At 43.2% G+C, this 20,863-nt stretch overlaps 1 protein-coding gene across 6 annotated transcripts in view; it reads right to left on the bottom strand.

Annotated features, from left to right (window-relative positions):
• jakmip2 (janus kinase and microtubule interacting protein 2) overlaps positions 1–20,863 on the bottom strand; it is a 601,961-nt gene that overhangs the window by 65,721 nt on the left and 515,377 nt on the right. For 5 of the 6 annotated variants that reach the window (XM_060935818.1, XM_060935821.1, XM_060935822.1 and 2 more), the window contains one exon: positions 9,061–9,264. The exons of the other annotated variant lie outside the window; for it this stretch is intronic. In XM_060935818.1, coding sequence (XP_060791801.1) covers positions 9,061–9,264 — 204 coding nt within the window. The remainder of the gene's footprint in view (positions 1–9,060; positions 9,265–20,863) is intronic. 6 annotated transcript variants of the gene reach the window in all.

Raw genomic sequence — 20,863 nt, 5'->3', positions numbered from 1 at the left:
AGGGGCTGGCGGCTCCTCACTCTGCCATGGAGATGACGTAGACGGCTCTGCGACAGCTGCTCCTGCCAAAGCGACACCGGGACCTCCCCCTGTTAAATGGCAGGACCCACTCTTTACTAAGTGTGTCATTAAATCCCGAAATCCTGGCCAATCAGTCCCCAAAATTAAAGAGTGGGTAAGGCGAGGATTAACCGCCGCCTTCACTATAACTTTTTCCCCTCGGAAACAAATGTGGACTGACACCAAAGGGTAGCTGTGAACGTCCCCATGCACACACAACACCTTCACCCCCTGTGCTCCCCCCAATGCCTCGTTTTGCACCAGGCTTTGGTGAATTGAGTTCTGATTACAACCAGAATCCACCAATGCCTGATATGTATCCCCTTGAATACTCACCGGTATGCGATACGCTCCGGCCCGATCGAGGGCAGCTTCTGGAGCGTCAGGGATCCTAACCACCGCGCCCACCTCCATTGCCGTGCACTGCTGTTGGAGGTGGCCCGGTTCCCCGCAGCGCCAGCAAACCGGCCCGGGCTTCCTCTCTGCACTGGTGTTTGGGGGCTCACTCACCTGAGGGGGGGGAGAGACAGACACAGAAGGGAAAAACAGGAGGGCACCATGGGTGTGGCGGGCCGGCTGGGGTGGTGCCAGCCCCCGCCTCCGCGGTGGGGGAATGGGGCGAGGACGGGACACAGGAGGAGGGGGAGAGAGAGAAGAGAAGAGAAGAGGCTGTCTGCTGTCCTGCCGCCGGAACAGCCGCCAAATGGTCCTCCGCCAGCTCGATGGCCTGATCCAGCGACGCCGGGCGGTGGCACTGGACCCACTCCGCGGTTCCTGTGGGCAAGCGTGCGATGAACTGCTCCAGCACCACCTGATCGATGATCTCCTTGGCGTTGTGGTTGTCGGCCCTCAGCCACTGCCAGCAGGCGTCCCGGAGTTGCTGGCCAAACGCGAACGGCCGGCCGACTTCCTTCAAGCGCAGAGCGCGGAAGCGCTGGCGCTGCTGTTCGGGGGTGCGCCCCACATGCTGGAGAATGGCCCGGCGAAGGTCCGTGTAGGCCAGCCGGCGGTCGGTGGGGAGCTGTAGCGCAGCCAGCTGCGCCTCTCCCATCAGCAGGGGGAGGAGGCGCGCCACGCGCTGATCCATTGGCCACCCCGAGGTCTCCGAGACTTGCTCAAAGAGTGTGATGAAAGCCTCGGGGTCATCCTGTGGGCCCATCTTTGTCAGGGTGAGGGGGGACGGGCCCGCAGTGGAAGCGTCGGTTGGCCCCGCCAATGTGAGGAGGTGCCGGAACGCCTGTCGGTCCTCTTGCTGGGCCAACACCAGGGCCTCGAAGGGCTGCTCCTGCTCCTTATGGAGTGTGACTAGTGCCTGGTGCTGGCTTTGCTGGGCCATGGCGAGGGCGTGGACCAGGTCGGCGAACGGGGAAGACTCCATGGGGCGGTTCAGCGTTGGTGCTCCAGTCCCAGGTTTCGGCACCACTGTGCCAGTTCTTGTGTATGGGCGGAGCACAGAAGATGGCAGGACAGAGCTCAGCTTGATAAACCGTTTTATTGTCACACTTTTCAGTAGTAACTTGGCTCGAAAACACAGACAGACACACACACAACAGGCGTCTGGTTTGGGGAAGCTCCTCTGCTCTCTGCTCTTCCTCTTTAAATAGGGCGCGGTCACTGGGAAGACACACACAAACACAGGTTAATTGACGTCAGGTGTAGTGATTCTGCCACTTACCTTCCCTGGCTCTGCCCTCCTGTTACAGACCGGTGCTTGACCATGCCCCCGCTGCCACAGTATACTTCATGAAACAGAAAAGTGAAGTGCTTAGCAAGTTCAAAGAATTTGAAAAAACATTCTCAAATGAGTGTGGACAAAAAGTCACGAGACTGAGAACAGACAATGGTGGGGAGTACACATCCACAGAATTTCAAGAATACTTGAAGGCTCAAGGCATCCATCATGAAATGTCTGTACCTCATACACCTCAGCAAAATGGTCTAGCAGAAAGAAAAAATCGGTCTTTAGTTGAAGCAGCTAGGAGTATGCTGTCTCATGCAAAGTTGCCAAAGACTTATTGGTCTGAGGCTGTAGCAACAGCAGCTTACATACAGAACAGGCTGCCCACATCTGTTCTAAAGCAAGAGACCCCCTACCAGAGATGGTGTGGCAAAAAGCCGAATGTGAGTCACATGAGAGTGTTTGGTTGTGTAGCCTATGCACATGTCCCAGACATAGAGAGAAGAAAGCTGGACAAGAAAGCTGTGAAGCTTCATTTCGTGGGATATGCAAACAATGCCAAGGGTTACCACCTGTTTGATGAGGAGAAAAGGAGGATTCTAATTCGTCGGGATGTTGTCTTCAATGAATCAGACTTTGACTGGAAACAGGAAGTGGAAGCTTTGTGTTCAGAGAATGAGACTACCATGAATACAGATGAAAGGGGAGCATCAGTTGATGAGGCACCTGTCAATGAAGCTCCAAGAGAAGGCATCAGAATCAGAAAGCCTCCAAAGAGGTATGGATATGATGAGTTTGCTGACATAGTGACTGTTGAACATTATGCCAATGTCTGTTGTGTAACAGAACCAAAAACACTAAAGGAAGCAATGATGAGTCCTAATGCAAAGGAATGGAAGGAAGCGGCTGACTTGGAGTATGAGTCGCTGCTTGATAATGAAACTTGGGACTTAGTGGATTTACCAAGAGATCGCAAGGCCATAGGCTCGAGATGGGTGTTCAAAGTCAAGCATCATAGTGATGGACAAGTGGAGAGATACAAGTGCAGGCTTGTTGCTAAGGGTTACTCACAAAAATATGGCGATGACTACGATGAAACTTTTTCACCTGTGGTACAATTCAGTTCCATTCATACATTGCTGTCCTTTGCTGTTCAGAATAATCTACATGTTCATCAGATGAATGTCGTAACTGCATTCCTAAATGGACATCTAGAGGAGGAAATCTACATGGAGCAACCAGAGGGGTATGCCAAACCAGGCCAGGAGCACTTAGTGTGTAGACTGAAGAAGCCAATCTATGGGCTTAAGCAGTCTCCTCGCTGCTGGAGTAAGACTTTCACAGAGTTCATGAAGAATATTGGATTCAAACAGAGCACATCAGACCCCTGTGTGTTCGTGAGATCTCAACAGGAACTAGAGATACTAGCTGTGTATGTTGATGATTTGATTCTGATTACAGAGTCAATAGAAAGCATGAATAAGTTGAAAGTTGCTCTGAAGATGCGCTACAAGATGAAAGACATGGGTGAGCTGTCTTACATATTGGGCATCTCAGTTGTCCAAGACAAGACAAAGAACTGTGTGTTTCTTCACCAGAAGCATTACATTGGAGCCATTCTTCAGAAATATGGAATGGATAAAGCCAATCCAGTTACAACCCCGGCTGATGCAAATGTGAAGTTAAAAAGAAATGATGGTGTCAGTAAGCCAGTGAACCCAAGTACTGATCAGTCCATTGTAGGTAGTCTGCTGTATGCTGCAATGGCCACAAGACCAGAACAGCACAAGCAGTGAGTATTGTGTCAAAGTTCAATGCAGATCCAACTACTGCACATCTGACTGCTGTGAAAAGAATTCTTCGTTACTTAAAGGGCACCGTGAACCTCACTCTCAAGTATGAGCGGTCAGAGTCTGGAACTTTAGTCGGGTTCTCAGATGCTGACTGAGCTGGAGATCAGGATGACCGTTGCTCTACAACCGGTAATGTTTTCATACTGGGTGGAGGAGCAGTGAGTTGGCTCAGCAAGAAACAGTCAACAGTTGCACTGTCAACAGCTGAAGCTGAATACGTCGCTCTCAGCCAGGCAGCACAGGAGTGTACCTGGCTTACATGACTACTGAGGGATTTCGGAATGGATGCTATGCCTAGCGTGATCCTGGAAGATAACCAAGGAGCTATCACCATCGCGAAGAATCCAGTTGATCATTCAAGGACAAAGCACATAGACATTCGTTATCACTACATTCGTGAATGTGTGCAGAATGGACAAATTCAACTGCAATATTGTCCTACAGAAGACATGAAGGCAGATATCTTGACCAAGCCATTAGCAAAGCAAAGGTTTGAGTATCTTAGGAGAGAGATTGGACTTTGTGCTGTGTAATTTTGTTAAGGTGTACTGTTTAGTATTGAATAGTCTAAGTTAAGAAAACTGTAAACAAGGTAAAAAGGAAGAAAAAGAATCTTGCTAATTTGAGTAAATAGGGAGTGTTGTCCCGAAAGTGTTTAAGTTTAACTATCCTCCTAAGTAATATAATTTAGTGAAAAAAATGTCTTGATTTCATTGTAAAATTAAGTGGGAGTGTTGTAATACAGTAATTTGACAATGGAAGTCAAGACAGGAAATACTGCCACCTAGTGTCTGTCTGTATGTTTCACTTTCATTTTTGAATAAACATGTAAAAACTTCAATAACATATGTATGAATGCTGTTCATAGTCTTCAGTTCAGCATTCAACACGATCATCCCTCAGCAGCTAATTGGAAAGCTGAGCCTGCTGGGCCTGAACACCTTCCTCTGCAACAGGATCCTGGACTTCATGACTGAAGAACCTCAGTCAGTCTGGATTGGGAGCAGAACTTCCAGCATCACTATACTGAGCACTGGGGCCCCCCAGGGCTGTGTGCTCAGTCCACTGCTGTTCACTCTGCTGACTCATGACTGTGCAGCAAGACACAGTTCGAATGACATCAAGTTTGCTGATGACATGTCTGTGGTGGGTCTCATCAGTGAGAACAATGAGTCGGTATACCGAGAGGAGATGCACCAGTCTGATAACTGTTGCAGAGTCAACAACCTGTCTTTGAATGTGGACAAAACAAAAGAGATGGTTGTTGACTTCAGAAGAGCACAGAGTGACCATTCTCCACCGTACATCAACAGCTCACTCGTGGAGAACATCAAGAGCACCAAATTCCTTGGTGTTCATCTGGCAGAGAACCTCACCTGGTCCCTCAACACCAGTTCCGTAGCCAAGAAAGCCCAGCAGCATCTGTACTGACTATAAAGGCTGAGGAAAATCCATCTCCCATCACCCATCCTCACTATATTCTACAGAGGGACTATTGAGAGCATTCTGAGCAGCTACATCATGGTCTGCTTTGGAAATTGCACTGTCTCGGATCACAAGACCCTACAGTGGATAGTGAAGACAGCTGAGATGATCATTGGAGTCTCTCTTCCCTCCATCATGGACATTTACACCACACGTTGCATCGGGAAAACTACTAGCATTGTGGCCGACCCCACACACCTCTCACACCCTCCTGCCATCTGGAAAAAGGTATCGAAGCATTCGGGCCTTCACAAACAGACTCTAACAGTTTCTTTCCACATGCCATCAGACTCCTCAACTCAGAGACTGGACTGATAACACATGGACTGTTGAACACACCATTCACACTGCAACCACAAGGTTTATATTTATTTTTTCCCCTTTTCATATACTACCTCAATTCCTCATGCCATCAGACTTCAACTCTGAGGGATTGGACTGATACTCACTGACTGCTGAACACACCACTCACACTGCAGTCTGTGCCCATTGGACACTAATGCACTATTGCTTTACAATGTTTACAATGTCTTTCACACACAAGGTTTACATTTATTTATTCCCTTTTCATATCCTACCTCAATATGCACGCTCAACTCTGCACTTTGTTATTTGTGTAGTTTATTGTCTGCAATGTTTGCACTCATTGCACTCTTGCACTTTATGTTGTATTGTAGTGCTGTGATGTTTAATGTAACACCATGGTCCTGGAGAGATGTTGCATTTTAATTGTGTACTGTACCAACTGTACAGTGGTGCTTGAAAGTTTGTGAACCCTTTAGAATTTTCTATATTTCTGCATAAATATGACCTAAAACATCATCAGATTTTCACACAAGTCCTAAAAGTAGATAAAGAGAACCCAGTTAAACAAATGAGACAAAAATATTTAACATGGTCATTTATTTATTGAGGAAAATGATCCAATATTACATATCTGTGAGTGGAAAAAGTATGTGAACCTTTGCTTTCAGTATCTGGTGTGATCCTCTTGTGCAGCAGTAACTGCAACTAAATGTTTCCGGTAACTGTTGATCAGTCCTGCACACCGGCTTGGAGGAATTTTAGCCCATTCCTCTGTACAGAACAGCTTCAACTCTGGGATGTTGGTGGGTTTCCTCACATGAACTGCTCGCTTCAGGTCCTTCCACAACATTTCGATTGGATTAAGGTCAGGACTTGACTTGGCCATTCCAAAACATTAACTTTATTCTTCTTTAACCATTCTTTGGTAGAACAACTTGTGTGCTTAGGGTCGTTGTCTTGCTGCATGACACACCTTCTCTTGAGATTCAATTCAAGGATAGATGTCCTGACATTTTCTTTTAGAATTTGCTGGTATAATTCAGAATTCATTGTCCCATCAATGATGGCAAGCCATCCTGGCCAAGATGCAGCAAAACAGGCACAAACCATGACACTACCACCACCATGTTTCACAGATGGGATAAGGTTCTTATGCTGGAATGCAGTGTTTTCCTTTCTCCAAACAGAACACTTCTCATTTAAACCAAAAAGTTCTATTTTGGTCTCATCCATCCACAAAACATTTTTCCAATAGCCTTCTGGCTTGTCCACATGATCTTCTGCAAACTGCAGATGAGCAGCAATGTTCTTTTTGGAGAGCAGTGGCTTTCTCTTTGCAACCCTGCCATGCACACCATTGTTGTTCAGTGTTCTCCTGATGGTGGACTCATGAACATTAACATTAGCCAATGTGAGAGAGGCCTTCAGTTGCTTAGAATTTACCCTGGGGTCCTTTGTGACCTCGCTGACTATTACACGCCTTGCTCTTGGAGTGATCTTTGTTGGTCAACCACTCCTGGGGAGGGTAACAATGGTCTTGAATTTCCTCCATTTGTACACAATCTGTCTGATTGTGGATTGGTGGAGTCCAAACTCTCTTGAGATGGTTTTGTAACCTTTTCTAGCCTGATGAGCATCAACAATGCTTTTTCTGAGGTCCTCAGAAATGTCCTTTGTTCATGCCATGATACACTTCCACAAACATGTGTTGTGAAGATCAGACTTTGATAGATTCCTGTTCTTAAAAAAAGAAAAAAAGAAAAAAGGGGTGCCTACTCACACCTGATTGTCATCCCATTGATTGAAAACACCTGACTCCAATTTCACCTTCAAATGAACTGCTAATCCTAGAGGTTCACATACTTTTGCCACTCACAGATATGTAATATTGGATCATTTTCCTCAATAAATAAATGACCAAGTATAATACATCTTTGTCTCATTTGTTTAACTGGGTTCTCTTTATCTACTTTTAGGACTTGTGTGAAAATCTGATGATGTTTTAGGTCATATTTATGCAGAAATATAGAAAATTCTAAAGGGTTCACAAACTTTCAAGCACCATTGTATATGGTTGAAATGACAAATAAAAAAGCCTTGACCTTAGTGTTGAAGGAAGAGTGCCCCACTCTCCATGCAGTGGTGGTGCTGAACAGACAGTGCCGCCCCAGCACCACTGTTTGTAAACCACACACACATGGCCGCAGAGCGGGGACACCCAACATTGCATGGCTGGAGCTTGTTAACTGAGATGCTCAATCACCCTCCACAAGGCACAAAGAGGATACAAAATAATGCTGCTTCACAAGTTGGGTGAGTAGGAGGATGGTGAGAGGAAGAAAGTCTGTGCTGCTCTTCGTGTCAGACTCCAGTGACAACAGCACTCACCCATCTTTGGACTGAAGTGGCTCTCCTTCCCAATGCCTCTCTGGAGCAGTGGAGCCTCAACAGTCTCCAAGGGACATTACTGCACCAGGACAGGAAGATTCACCTGCACCTCACACCTTCATTCCCTATTCCCCACTCCTTACCACATGTGTAAATAAAAGAGCACTTGTGTTTCCACCACAATTCTGTCTCCGGAGTCTGAGCCTGAGGGCTAGGGGATGCCACAACAGTGATGCCATAATTTAGTACTACATACTTCAGTCTTTCTCCATACTTTCAGCAACTCTTTTCTAACATGTACAATGTGTTTAGAAATAAATTTCTGAATGGGCTTTACAAGGACTTTCATGAAATTAACAGACATTTCACCTTTGCTAAAGCTGATTTCCATTACAGTGGGACCCCCGGTTGCTTGATAACTGAAACTGCAGTTATCTGCAATTTATGGCAACCCAAAATTTTAAATGGAAAATTCCAAATGTAAAGGGTTCATAATTTTTTTTTAATTCTGTGCTACTCTGAGTAGACTTTCCTAAATGCCATGCTTAATACGTGACTTGCCTACCCATGCCATCCCATTTTCCAGTAGTCAGCCATCGCTGTGGTATTGCAGTGCTCTTTATTAAAACACCCTTGTGTGTGAGTCATATGCAGTGAGAAATGAATGAATGAGTCACATTCATTGAAAATCTTGACCCACATAAGTCTATGGATCCATTTTTATTTTCTGTTGTTTGGCACTGAATTTTTTAAAATATATTTAAGAGTTTTACTCAATATTCAATGCTGAAACGTACTCTGGGTTGGACACACCACATTCAGGAAAGCAAAATAAAGCGATAGAAAACTATGAAAGGAACAATAAACAAACAAACCAGCTTTAACATGTGCATGTACAGCAGGTCAGCAAGACGTGATGTCTTAAATAAATCAGTCATTTTTGTTTCACTTTCTACTACCTGAAAAGGAAAAAAAAATGTCCTTGGGGTTGTCCATTGTTTTTCTCATTTATAGCCTACTGATGAGTCAATCAGCTTACTGACACTACCTCATCTAAAAAAAACCCTCTACATTTCCAAGGACTTTCAGCAGCATTGGATACATGAGATGATTTTGTATTGGTTTATCTAACACAGTGTTTTTACATATTGTGAATGAAATCCCTAGATTCTGGATAAGCTAATCTAACGGACCTTCACTTGGGTTAAAGGCCAACCCCAAAATCTATTTTTATTACATTTTTCATGAAATTCAATGGAATTTGATTTTTTTAATATAGTGGCACATTACCTGGTGGGCTTGATGGAGGAGCTCCATTCTCTCCTGCAGAACCTGGCAATCATACTCGCGACTCTTCCTCAGCATCTGGCGTCGTAGCTTCTCCACAGCTGTGCGCAGCTCATCCCTCTGCAGCTCATTCAGCGGCTCACCATATTTGATCACTTTATCTTGTTGCAGTGCATTATACAGGGTTGCCTCCAACTCTTGGATTTGCTGTTTAGAAACACCCACACATGTTCATGCCTTCAAATATGCATTGACTCCAGAGAGAGCTGGTTGTGACATTGCTAAAAAAAAAAAAATTGTACTACTCATTATTAATTCACCAATACTATTATAAAGCCATAAGTTGACTTTATAGCACATGTAAATAAGTGCGCACGCACACACACACACAAACAGATGCCTATTTTAATAATCATGTTTCCTATTTTTAATGCATGATTGTTAAGTTTACTAACCTAAGCACATGGCTCCGATTTTCCATTTCAAAATTCCATACTTTTCCATACTCAAATTTCCAGATTTCACTGTACATTTTTAAGACCATATTTCATGCCATAGAAAACATAACTATATTTATTACTTAAATAAATGATTTTAAAATCCAACTGTAAATATGTATATTACATTGTGAGTATGTAACCTAGGATGTTACCAAATAATTTCCAGAAGCAAGCAAGTAATTGCTGATGATATATTCTTTCACAGAGCCCAAAATTTCTTGTGGCACCCCTGTAGAATGGGACTGTAGCTCAGAAAAATCAATTAAAACCAAACTCAGACAAGTTCAACGGACTGCATTTTATTCAAGCCACAATGCTAAAACAATGCAGCGTTATTCTGCTTTTGCCATGTAAATTTGAAAAACTAAACTGATACCTTATGCTAGTAACACGAGGGATGTTGATGTACAACTAATCAAAAGAAAAGGGAACAGAAATCCACTGACTTTGCTTCATTAAATATTAGATGGAGTAAAACTGTTTACTGTAAACACTGTTTAACACACTGTTCAACAAAGAACTACAAATAAAGTCAAATAATAATGAACAATCACAAGTTAAAAGAATGCATTTTGAAAACTTAACATAAAACTGAGAACAAAACGTAAAATCATTGGTCATAAAAAGTTTAGAACACTCCCCCTTTGTTTTTTTATGTCTCTCCTTCTGTCATAAGCACATCCGGGGGGGTTGGAATTTAAAAAAAAAAAAAAAACGGTGTAAAATGGTGCATTCTCCCACATTCTGAGTGGCATATTTGAAGAATATTAATCGGGAAATCAGACCAACATACTTCACAAAATGTATGCGCTGCAGAAAATTGAAAATTGAATTTGAGGAGAAAATTACTCAGTACCAGTGAACTTATCTTTCTGCATGGACAGATATTTTTACTTGGTAAGACATCTTGGAAGAAGCTGGTTTTTTACTTGCCAAGATATCATTTTTTGCAGTGCTTCTCACCTTGCCTCAATGCTTTGATGCATAGATGATCTGATGACCAAGTTGCCTTGAACGAGTTATCATTGCGGTTCTTTTTTTCTTTGGAGAATTCATTATTCATGATCACCAGAGCATATTTTTTTAAACAAACATTGGTGTGATGTTATAATATGTGACCTCATTGCCAACTGGCTAGAACCATAATGAGAACTAGTGGAATGGCGCAATACAGTTTTCACTGACGTCACGGCATTCTGGGGAACACCCTCCAGCCGCCATCTTGTGGGGCAAACAAAACGGACCATCGCTATTACTGGCTACGTTATCTCGGACGAATTTATGAAGTTATATACTCAGTTTTCTAAAATAAAGATCAATATCGCCAAAATCAAGCAAACGGAAGTATATAGATACACTGGACGACATCTCACGACAACGGTATGCAGCCAAACTGGCCTTGATTGGGGGACTTGACCCCTACGAAGTGGACAAAGATGCATTTTCAAGTGACTATGCAGGGCTGCCATCCATATCGTACCCTGATATTGTGAACTATTTCGTGAATAGTAAAAGTGCCTACACACTTGACGACCTCAAAGCATACAAGTCGCTGGAGTCATACAATTATTTTGTCTGTGGCTGGGTCGGTGAAGTCCACCATATAAAAACAAGTGACAGTCGTGTCCTAATTACAGCCAAGGTATGTAAACATTGGAATTTTAGAGCTCTCAACACTGCATATAAATATATGTGTGTGTATAATATCGAGTTGATTTAAATCGGAAAGCTGCGCACATTTGCGCGAAGCTGCGCAAATGTGCGCAGCTTTCTGATTCACTGTTTTTTCTCATCCTTATACTTCCTATGTTTCATGGACTGTAACGGATTTGCAATTGATTGTTTATTTAAACAACTTACCACTTATAAAATGATCGGAGCAGACTTTGCTGTGTTTGGAAGGCTGATAATCCTTGCGGTTGATTCTCGCAAGCCATAGATTTCTCCTTTGTATGCTGAGTTTCTTTGTTTGCTCACCTTCGTGCTCCCGTACAGTGGGAATTCCATAAAAGCTCCGCTTGACGTCATCATCTGACCTATTACGACAGCCGTGAATACAACAGGTGTGCACCATTGCTAGCTTTAAATAGCCTGCTTGGGTTCTTTTGAAGACTTTGTACTCGCGCGTTACAATGTGTGCTCAGTGACCCGTACAGTAAGCTTGACCCACAAGATGGATGCCACTAGGGAATCCCCGACTCTGTGACGTCATGTGAAAACTATATATAGAGTGAAACAATTTAGCAGAGGTGGAAAAAGTACTGAAAAATTGTAGTTAAGTAAAAGTATCTTCACTTTGCTTAAATTCTACTCAAGTAAGAGTACCCATCTAAAAATCTACTCGAGTAAAAGTAAAAAAGTACTCAATTTAAAATGTACTTTGAGTAAAAGTTACTTAGTTACTTTCAATTATTTGATGTAAAAAAAAGAAAGGACAAGTCATAAATCAAATTGTTTTTAATGAACTATTAGTCCACATAATAACCTTTCAGGCAGTATAATGTATAAAGCTTTGTTTGGACTACCCCATTTTCAAGTACAAGTGGCATAACTTGTAAATTCTATCATCCATTTTTTTCTTTACTGACAAATGCCAGCTATTAAAGCCACTAAAGCAGACTTACTAAATGACACATATGAAATGTAAACCAACCAAATTCAAAAAGTGTCCAGGATTCTCACGATTTAAAGACAGCTAAGCGATTCCTTAGTAACACTGTGCTCTTCCTTATATAGAAAATCTCATCTCATTATCTCTAGCCACTTTATCCTGTTCTACAGGGTCGCAGGCAAGCTGGAGCCCATCCCAGCTAACTACGGGTGAAAGGCAGGGTACACCCTGGACAAGTCGCCAGGTCATCACAGGGCTGACACATAGACACAGACAACCAATCATACTCACATTCACACCTACGGTCAATTTAGAGTTGCCAGTTAACCTAACCTGCATGTCTTTGGACTGTGGGGGAAACCGGAGCACCCGGAGGAAACCCATGTGGACACGGGGAGAACATGCAAACTCCACACAGAAAGGCCCTCGCCGGCCACGGGGCTCGAACCTAGACCTTCTTGCTGTGAGGCGACAGCACTAACCACTACACCACCATGCCGCCCTTATATAGAAAATATAATTGACAAATTAACTGCATAATGTTTGCAACCTGTCGAGAGGTAATGTGCAAACAATTTTGAGACCACCCCATAAAACATTTTTAAGCAAAGTGCCAAATTCTGAACTGTATGGTCCAACTCAAACACCACAATAAAAAAAAGAAAAGAAAACCAAAATCAAACAAAGTATTCAAGAGAGTGAAAATGTTGAGCAATTCCTTATTAACAAACTGTGCTCTTTTTCTTTCTATAGCAAACATAAATTATATCAATTGTCTTAATTGAAAAATGAACACACTGATTGCTGATAAAAGAAATTAAATAAAGTGTCCTGTCCACTGAATACTAAAACATTAAACTGAAAAGCTCTTGTTGAGTTTCAGCAGGAGCTGATTCTCAAAGTTTGTTGCACTAATCCGTGCTCTCTTTGTGGTAAACAATAAACCAGCCGAGCTGAAAAGGCGCTCACAGGCAGCTGACGCCGGAAGGCCTGTGTTGAGTTTCAAGGAAAGTTTTTTTATTTTTGGAAAGGAGTTAAGAAGGTCCATGCTAGAGGTCTGCGCGGGACAGAATTTTCAGTCCCGCTCCCGCCCGTTCCCGCATTGTGCAGTCCCGCTCCCGCCCGCTCCCGCAAAGAATTATGATTTTCAGTCCCGCTCCCGCCTGCCATATTTTGTCCCGCTCCCGCCCGCAAATCCTGCATGATGCAGACATTCGCGTTATTTCTCACGAAAGTTCTTGTCATTGGCTTGGGGAATTAAACATGCTGAGCTTAGCTGAGCTCTCCACTGACCGATCCTTCATTTATTGTAAGTTTATTGTTTAGACTCTGACATTCTGCTGACACATTCCAAGTTGAGCACTGTATGCGCTCATGACTGACAGCTCTCACTTTGATTGACAGCTCTCGCTTTGATTGACAGCTCTCGCTTTGCGCACTCGCACTCCCACTTCCGAGTCTGTGGCGTTATGATTCCAACCGCGATTTCATTCTCCTCTCATATGAAGTGCTGCACAACCACAACCAGCTCCTCAGATTATACACTGTCTATTTCTAGCTTTAAATTGAACAATCTGTGCGATACACAGTCCTTTTTAATACTAGTTAATACTTTTTAATACTTTTTTAAATACTTTTTAATACTTAGGACTAATACTCTTGACTTTTTAACGGTAAATGTACCTCTTTTTAAAGCAGCACTTACTTCTGAAGCACTATGAGCTTCACTAGAGGAGCTCTGCTCTTCTGCCATGATCAGAGATCTCAAACATGGAAGAGCGGAAAGGAATCGGAAACGTACGCGAGATTAGACCACATCCGCAAATTTAGGCATCTTAAAATGTTTTTATTAATGCCAAATAAAATATCCAGCACAAATTATAGATGATAGACATAAATTAATAATTTATAAATTTTATTTTAAACACGTTTTTAGTTAGCGGGACTGCAGCTTATCACCTCTCCCGTCCGCGCCCGCATTGTGCACTCTCCCTCCCGCCCGCGCCCGCAATGAGCTTTCAAAATTTGTCCCGCGCCGCACTGCTTTGTGTCGGGTCCTGCGGGACTCCCGCGGGAGTGCAGGGCTCTAGTCCATGCTCTCTGAAACACAGGCAAGGTAGCCCTCTAACTCCTTTCTCCCCTTCTGGTCTTCATGGAGGCGAAGAAATCCATAGCACCCTTTTATCATTTTAATGTCACATTTAGTGAACATCCTCAAAGGCCTGCAAAGCCTGCATTCCCAATCTAGCTGTTATTTTGATGGCCTATCAGTGACCTCCCAAAGCTCTAGTCTAGGCTACAGCTAACAACCCAGGAGCTAGTCTATACATGAATTAGGATTTTTTCATAAGACCAATTGCAACTAAAACCAAACACTCATATTATTTCTGACTGTTGTTCTGATAAAACAAATTTGTAAATGTGAGGTGATTCATTTCATTTAGGCTACTTCACTTGAAACGTTAGTGATCAATATGGATGCTAGGCGGCCAAAAGAATTGATAATGAAGGCACATTTTACTCAACAGTGGAAGGTTTTAACAAAACAATAAATATAACGTTTGGGATACACAGGTAAATGCACATATCTACTTATGTACCACCACATGCTTCCGCAGATTTGATGTGGAAGTTTTGTAAACTGATAGCTCTGTACGGCGGGGCAGGCACATTTTGCATTGCATTATTATTATTATGTTATTACCTCGTTTGCGTTTGAATGCCAAGTACTGGCTGAGATACGGCCAAGGATTTCCCTCGCTGTCCAGCGCATCTGTTCCACGGGAATTCTCTTCTTGGCAATCCTCAACCTCCTCCGTGACCTCCTCTATCTCTTGCTCAGCTACCTCAGCACCAGCCATCATCCAACCGTACATGTAGGCTAATATGGATATTCCGCGCCTGTGCCACTTTCCTTTCAATTCAGGCCAATTGTTTTTTTTCCCCGCATTTAATTTGTTTTACTCAGTAACGGGCGGTTTTCGAATGTAGCGAAGTAAAATATTTGGTTCAAAATGTACTTGAGTAAAAGTAAAATTACCCATTTCAAAAACTACTTAAAAAATTACAAATTACACAAATTACACAAATTACCCATTTCAAAAACTACTTAAAAAATTACAAATTACACAAATTCTACTTAATTACAGTAATGTGAGTAAATGTAATTCGTTACTTTCCACATCTGCAATTTAGATTCAACATCATTATCGCGCCATTCCATTGGCGCTCGGCGTCACTTAATATGACTGATGCAATATACAACCCCAATTCCAAAAAAGTTGGGATGCTGTATAAAGTGCAAATAAAAACAGAATGCAATAATTTGCAAATCATGGAAACCCTATATTTTATAGAAAATAGTATCAAGACAACATATAAAATGTTGAAACAGAAATTTTATTGCTTTTTGAAAAAATATATGCTCATTTTGAATTTAAGGTCAGCAACATGTTTCAGAAAAGCTGGGACAGGGGCATGTTTACCACTGTGTTGCATCACCTCTACTTTTAACAACACTCTATAAATATTTGGGAACTGAGGAGACCAATTGCTGTAATTTTGAAAGAGAAATATTGTTCCATTCTGCAGGCAGACCAGTTTAGCACCTGGACTCTTTTACTACGGAGGCATGCAATTTTAATATGAGCAGAAAGTGGTTTGGCATTGTCTTGCTGAAAGAAGGAAGGCCTTCGCTGAAAAAGATTTTGTCTGGATCGCAGCATATTGCTCTGAAACGTGTATGTACGTATCATTCAGCATTAATAATGCCTTCCCAGATGTACAAGCTACCCATGTCATGTGCACTAATGCACCCTTATACCATCACAGATGTTGGCTTTTGATCTGTGCATTGATGATAAGCCAGATGGTCCATTTCCTCTTGAGCCTGGAAGATGTGGTGTCCATGATCTCTAAAAAGAATTTCTACTTTTGATTTCTCAGACCTCAGGACAATTTTCCACATCACCTCAGTCCATTGTAATGAGCTTGGGCTCAGAGAAGGTGGTGGTGTTTCTGGCTATAGGAATGAGTTGTTTTCTGAAATGTTCCTGAGCCCATACAATGATTTTCACTCCAGACATGTGTCTGATTTTAATGCAGTGTCGCTTGAGGGCCTGAAGATCGTAGGCATCCAATATCAGTTTTCAGCCTTTTCTCTTGCATACAGAGATTTCTCCAGATTCTCTGAATCTTTTAATGATATTATGTACCATAGATGATGCGATCCCCAGATTCTTTGCAATTTTACACTGAGAAACATTATTCTTAAATCGTTGCACTGTTTGCCCATGCAGTCTTTCACAGAGTGGTGAATCCCTACCCATCTTTACTTCTTAGAGACTCAGTCTCTCTGGGATGCTCTTTTTATACATAATCTTTTTTTTAGCCTTACACAACTTTTTTAATCTTTTGTTGCCCCCATCCCAACTTTTCTGAAACATGGTGCTGACATCAAATTAAAAATTAGCATGTATTTTTCAAAAAACAATAAAATTTCTCAGTTTCAACATTTGATATGTTCAAAGACATGTGGTTACGTTAACATGCGGGTGGCCTTGGACTAAAGTGCCCTTGAGCAAGGCACCCAAATGCTCCCCGGGCACTTTAGCATGGGTATGTGTGTGCTCATTGCTCATGTCTCATCTCATCTCATTATCTCTAGCCGCTTTATCCTTCTACAGGGTCGCAGGCAAGCTGGAGCCTATCCCAGCTGACTACGGGCGAAAGGCGGGGCACACCCTAGACAAGTCGCCAGGTCATCACAGGGCCGACACATAGACACAGACAACCACCACACTCACACTTACGGTCAATTTAGAGTCACCAGTTAACCTAACCTGCATGTCTTTGGACTGTGGGGGAAACCGGAGCACCCGGAGGAAACCCACGCGGACACGGGGAGAACATGCAAACTCCACACAGAAAGGCCCTCGCCGGCCCCGGGGCTCGAACCCAGGACCTTCTTGCTGTGAGGCGACAGCGCTAACCACTACACCACTGTGCCGCCCTCATTGCTCATGTGTGTGCACATATGTGTGTTCACTGCTTCAGATAGGTTAAATGCAGAGAGGAATTTCACTGTGTTTATGTGTATGTGTGATAAATAAAGTTGTTGTTGTAGTCATGGTGTCATTTCCAATTTACAAATACTGCTTTGCTTTCTTCACTTCATCTTTTTTTTCACAAGGAGATGCTGAAAGTGGGTTCTTTAAACATCAATAGTGGAAGAAGCAGAATGTAAATGTGCCCTTGTAGCTGACACAATACACCAAAGAAAAGGCATATTCTTTTTCTACAAGAAAAAAAAAACATAGTAACATCAATAATGAAGTCAAGTGGGCTATTTGGATGGATGGCACAATCATGTCATAGTCATGGCACAAATCTAAGTGGAGGAGTAGCAGTTTCATTTTCTCCAGCAACAGGAGCTAGCATTTTGCACACAGAGGAAATAGTGATGGGTCAGCTGTTTATAGTTAAAACAGAGATGAAAGGTTTTTTTTTATTTAATACATTGTATGCACCTAATGTTGGGCTTGAGCACATTGCTTTTCCAATGAGCTTAGCAGAACTTTAAGGCACCACTAAGGCATTCCTCCATTTGCCTTCTGAATTTAAAGGAGATAGCAGAACCTTTATTTGTAAATAAATTTCTGAGTGGATAGTATCTCCATCCTTGACTCTTGTATGCTGCATAAATGGGAATAAAAAATATATTTTTGAGAGTTAAAATTGACCGCAAAGTTGGCATTCGAGCTTCCCTGCTGAGCCAGCCATGCCCGAGTGCGTGACGTCACTGTGGGAACCGGTTTTAAGGCCGAGACCTTTTACAGCTATAGACCAAAGTCATATAAATAAAAATTTCTGGTAAAAGTAAGAAATACCGTTACCGACTTGCTCAACTAAGACTGATTTGACTTCATTGATTGTGGGTTGACTCTCATTAAAACAGGATAGGTGTTATAACTCATGCAACATACATGTACATGCATTCATTTTCACTGATAAAACATAAAAGGCTAATTAAATAATCAGATGAACTGAGACAATCACATTCTGAAGCAAATTAAATAATCTTATACCAGTAACTTAAATACACAATATAAGTTACATGTATTAATCTAAATGCAGGTAAAGAACGTGTTGTTATTTTTGTTATTTTGTATCCAAATGTGAGTCGTTTCTTATCTGTCTGTGTTCTTGCTTCTTGAAGGCTGATCTTGCAGCCAATTGTATTGAAACAATCTGACTTTCAGTTGTTCATTCAGTTCTCCGTTCATTCACTTCTTCCACGTAAGGGTGAGATATTGCTGCTGAGGCAAGCATATCCAGCAAAGAAATCTGATGGCTGGTCCACTCATTCTCCATTTTCTCCATACTGAGTACTCCGCCATTACTGCTCGGCTCAGGCAATTACTAAAACCCGGGATGGGACATCACCGGTTTTAGCAACAACCACGCGGAGGTCACTGCCTGAGCGCTATGGTGTCACGCCCCATTCCATCCCAGGTTTTACCAACAACCCTCAGCTCACACTCCAGGAGAACTGGGGCAACTGAACTTACTTTCCTTTTTAAAAAATACATACATACATACATACATACATACATACATACATACTTTCCTTTTCTTGTAGTTTTCTTTTCCTTAAATTGTTGGTACTGCAACCTCTTTCAATATGGGTTTATAGATTAGATTAGATTAGATTAGATTAGATTAGATTAGATTAGATTAGATTAGATTAGATTAGATAGAACTTTATTGATCCCTTTCGGAGGGTTCCCTCAGGGAAATTAAGGTTCCAGCAGCATCATTACAGGATAAACAGAGAATAGAAAATAGAGAAAAAACTTCTAGATAAATTAAATTAAGTATTTACATATACAAATATAAAAAGAATAAGATATGGGGAAGAGAGGAAGGGGGGAAGAAAAAAAGGAGGGCCAGCAGGAAAGATATTGCACTTTATATTGCACATTGTCCAGTATTGCTTATTGTTAAGCTAGGCTACTGCTCCTTCCCGTCCTCTGTCCTCCTGTTACCCCTCCTGCCCCCCAGAGAGGAGTTGTACAGTCTGATGGCATGAGGGACAAAGGAGTTTTTAAGTCTGTTCATCCTGCACTTGGGAAGGAGCATTCTGTCATTGAGCAGGCTCCTCTGGTTGCTGATGACAGTGTGTAGAGGGTGACTGGCATCGTCCATGATGTTCAATAGTTTGTCCATAGTCCTCTTCTCTGCCACCGTCACCAGAGAGTCCAACTTCATGCCGACCACAGAACCGGCCCGCCTGATCAGTTTGTCCAGCCTGGATGTGTCCTTCTTGGATGTGCTGCCCCCCTAGCACACCATGGTGTAAAACAGGACACTGGCAACCACAGACTGATAGAACATCCACAGGAGTTTCCTGCAAATGTTAAAGGACCACAGCCTCCTAAGGAAGTATAGCCTGCTCTGTCCCTTCCTGTATAAGTGATTGGTGTTGCAAGTCCAGTCCAGCTTGCTGTCCAGCCACAGCCCGAGGTACTTGTAGGAATCCACAGCCTCCAACTCGACTCCCTCGATCAGAACTGGTCATGACCTTGGTCTGGACCTCCCAAAGTCAATGACCAGCTCCTTGGTCTTCAAGATGTTGAGCTGCAGATGGTTCCTGTTGCACCACACAGCAAAGTCCCTCACCAGGCTCCTATACTCTTCCTCTCTGTCGTCACTGATACACCCAATGATGGCTGTGTCATCAGTAAACTTCTGAATGTGACAAAGCTCCAAGTTGTAGCAGAAGTCCGCGGTGTACAGGGTGAAGAGAAGAGGGGCCAGCACCGTGCCTTGGGGTGCTCCGGTGCTGCTAATCACAGTGTCAGATGAGATTTCTTTCAGCCTGACGTACTGCAGCCTGTCAGTGAGGTAGCTGGAGATCCAGGTGACCAGGCAGGGGTCCACTCGCATCCTGTTCAGTTTGTCCTGAAGCAAAAGGGGCTGGATGATGTTGAAGGCACTTGAGAAGTCCAAGAAGAGGATCCTCACTGTGCCATTTTCCTTATCCAAATGCGAGTGGGCTCGGTGTAGCAGGTAGAGGATGGTGTCTTCCACACCAACACCTGCCCAGTACGCAAACTGCAGACAGTCCTGGGCATGTTGTATCTGGGGTCTGAGGAGGTTGAGGAAGAGCCGCTCCAATGTCTTCATCAGATGTGAAGTGAGTGCCACCGGTCAGAAGTCGTTCAGCTCACTGGGCTGATTCTTTTTGGGAACTGGAACGATGCATTATGTCTTCCAGAGGGTGGGCACTCTCCCCAGCTGCAAGCTGAGGTTGAAGATGCGTTGGAGTGGTTCACCCAGTTCAGCAGCGCAGGTCTTCATTAGTCGGGGACACACCTTGTCCAGGCCTGCTGCTTTCCTGGGGTGAAGCTTCCTCAGTTGACCTCTGACCTGGTCTGCAGTAATGCATGGAGAAGTCTGTGTTGAGGTGGGGGAGGAGGGGGCTGCTGTGATGACTGGGGGGAGGTGTGTTGAGGGAAGAAGGAGAGATAACTACAGTGAGGGAAGGGTGGGGGGGGACGTGGGCTGGTTGAAACAGTTGAAGAAGTCATTCAACTCGTTCGCCCTCTCCACTGTCCCCTCAACGACTCTGGTCTTTGTATTGTGGCCTGTGATGGTTTTCACACCTTCCCAGATCTCTCTCATGCTGTTCTCC

Source organism: Neoarius graeffei, chromosome 12, assembly GCF_027579695.1.
Source record: "Neoarius graeffei isolate fNeoGra1 chromosome 12, fNeoGra1.pri, whole genome shotgun sequence".
Taxonomy (NCBI): Eukaryota; Metazoa; Chordata; class Actinopteri; order Siluriformes; family Ariidae; genus Neoarius; species Neoarius graeffei.
Note: the sequence above shows the minus strand (reverse complement) of the source record. Positions and strands in the feature narration are given on the sequence as shown.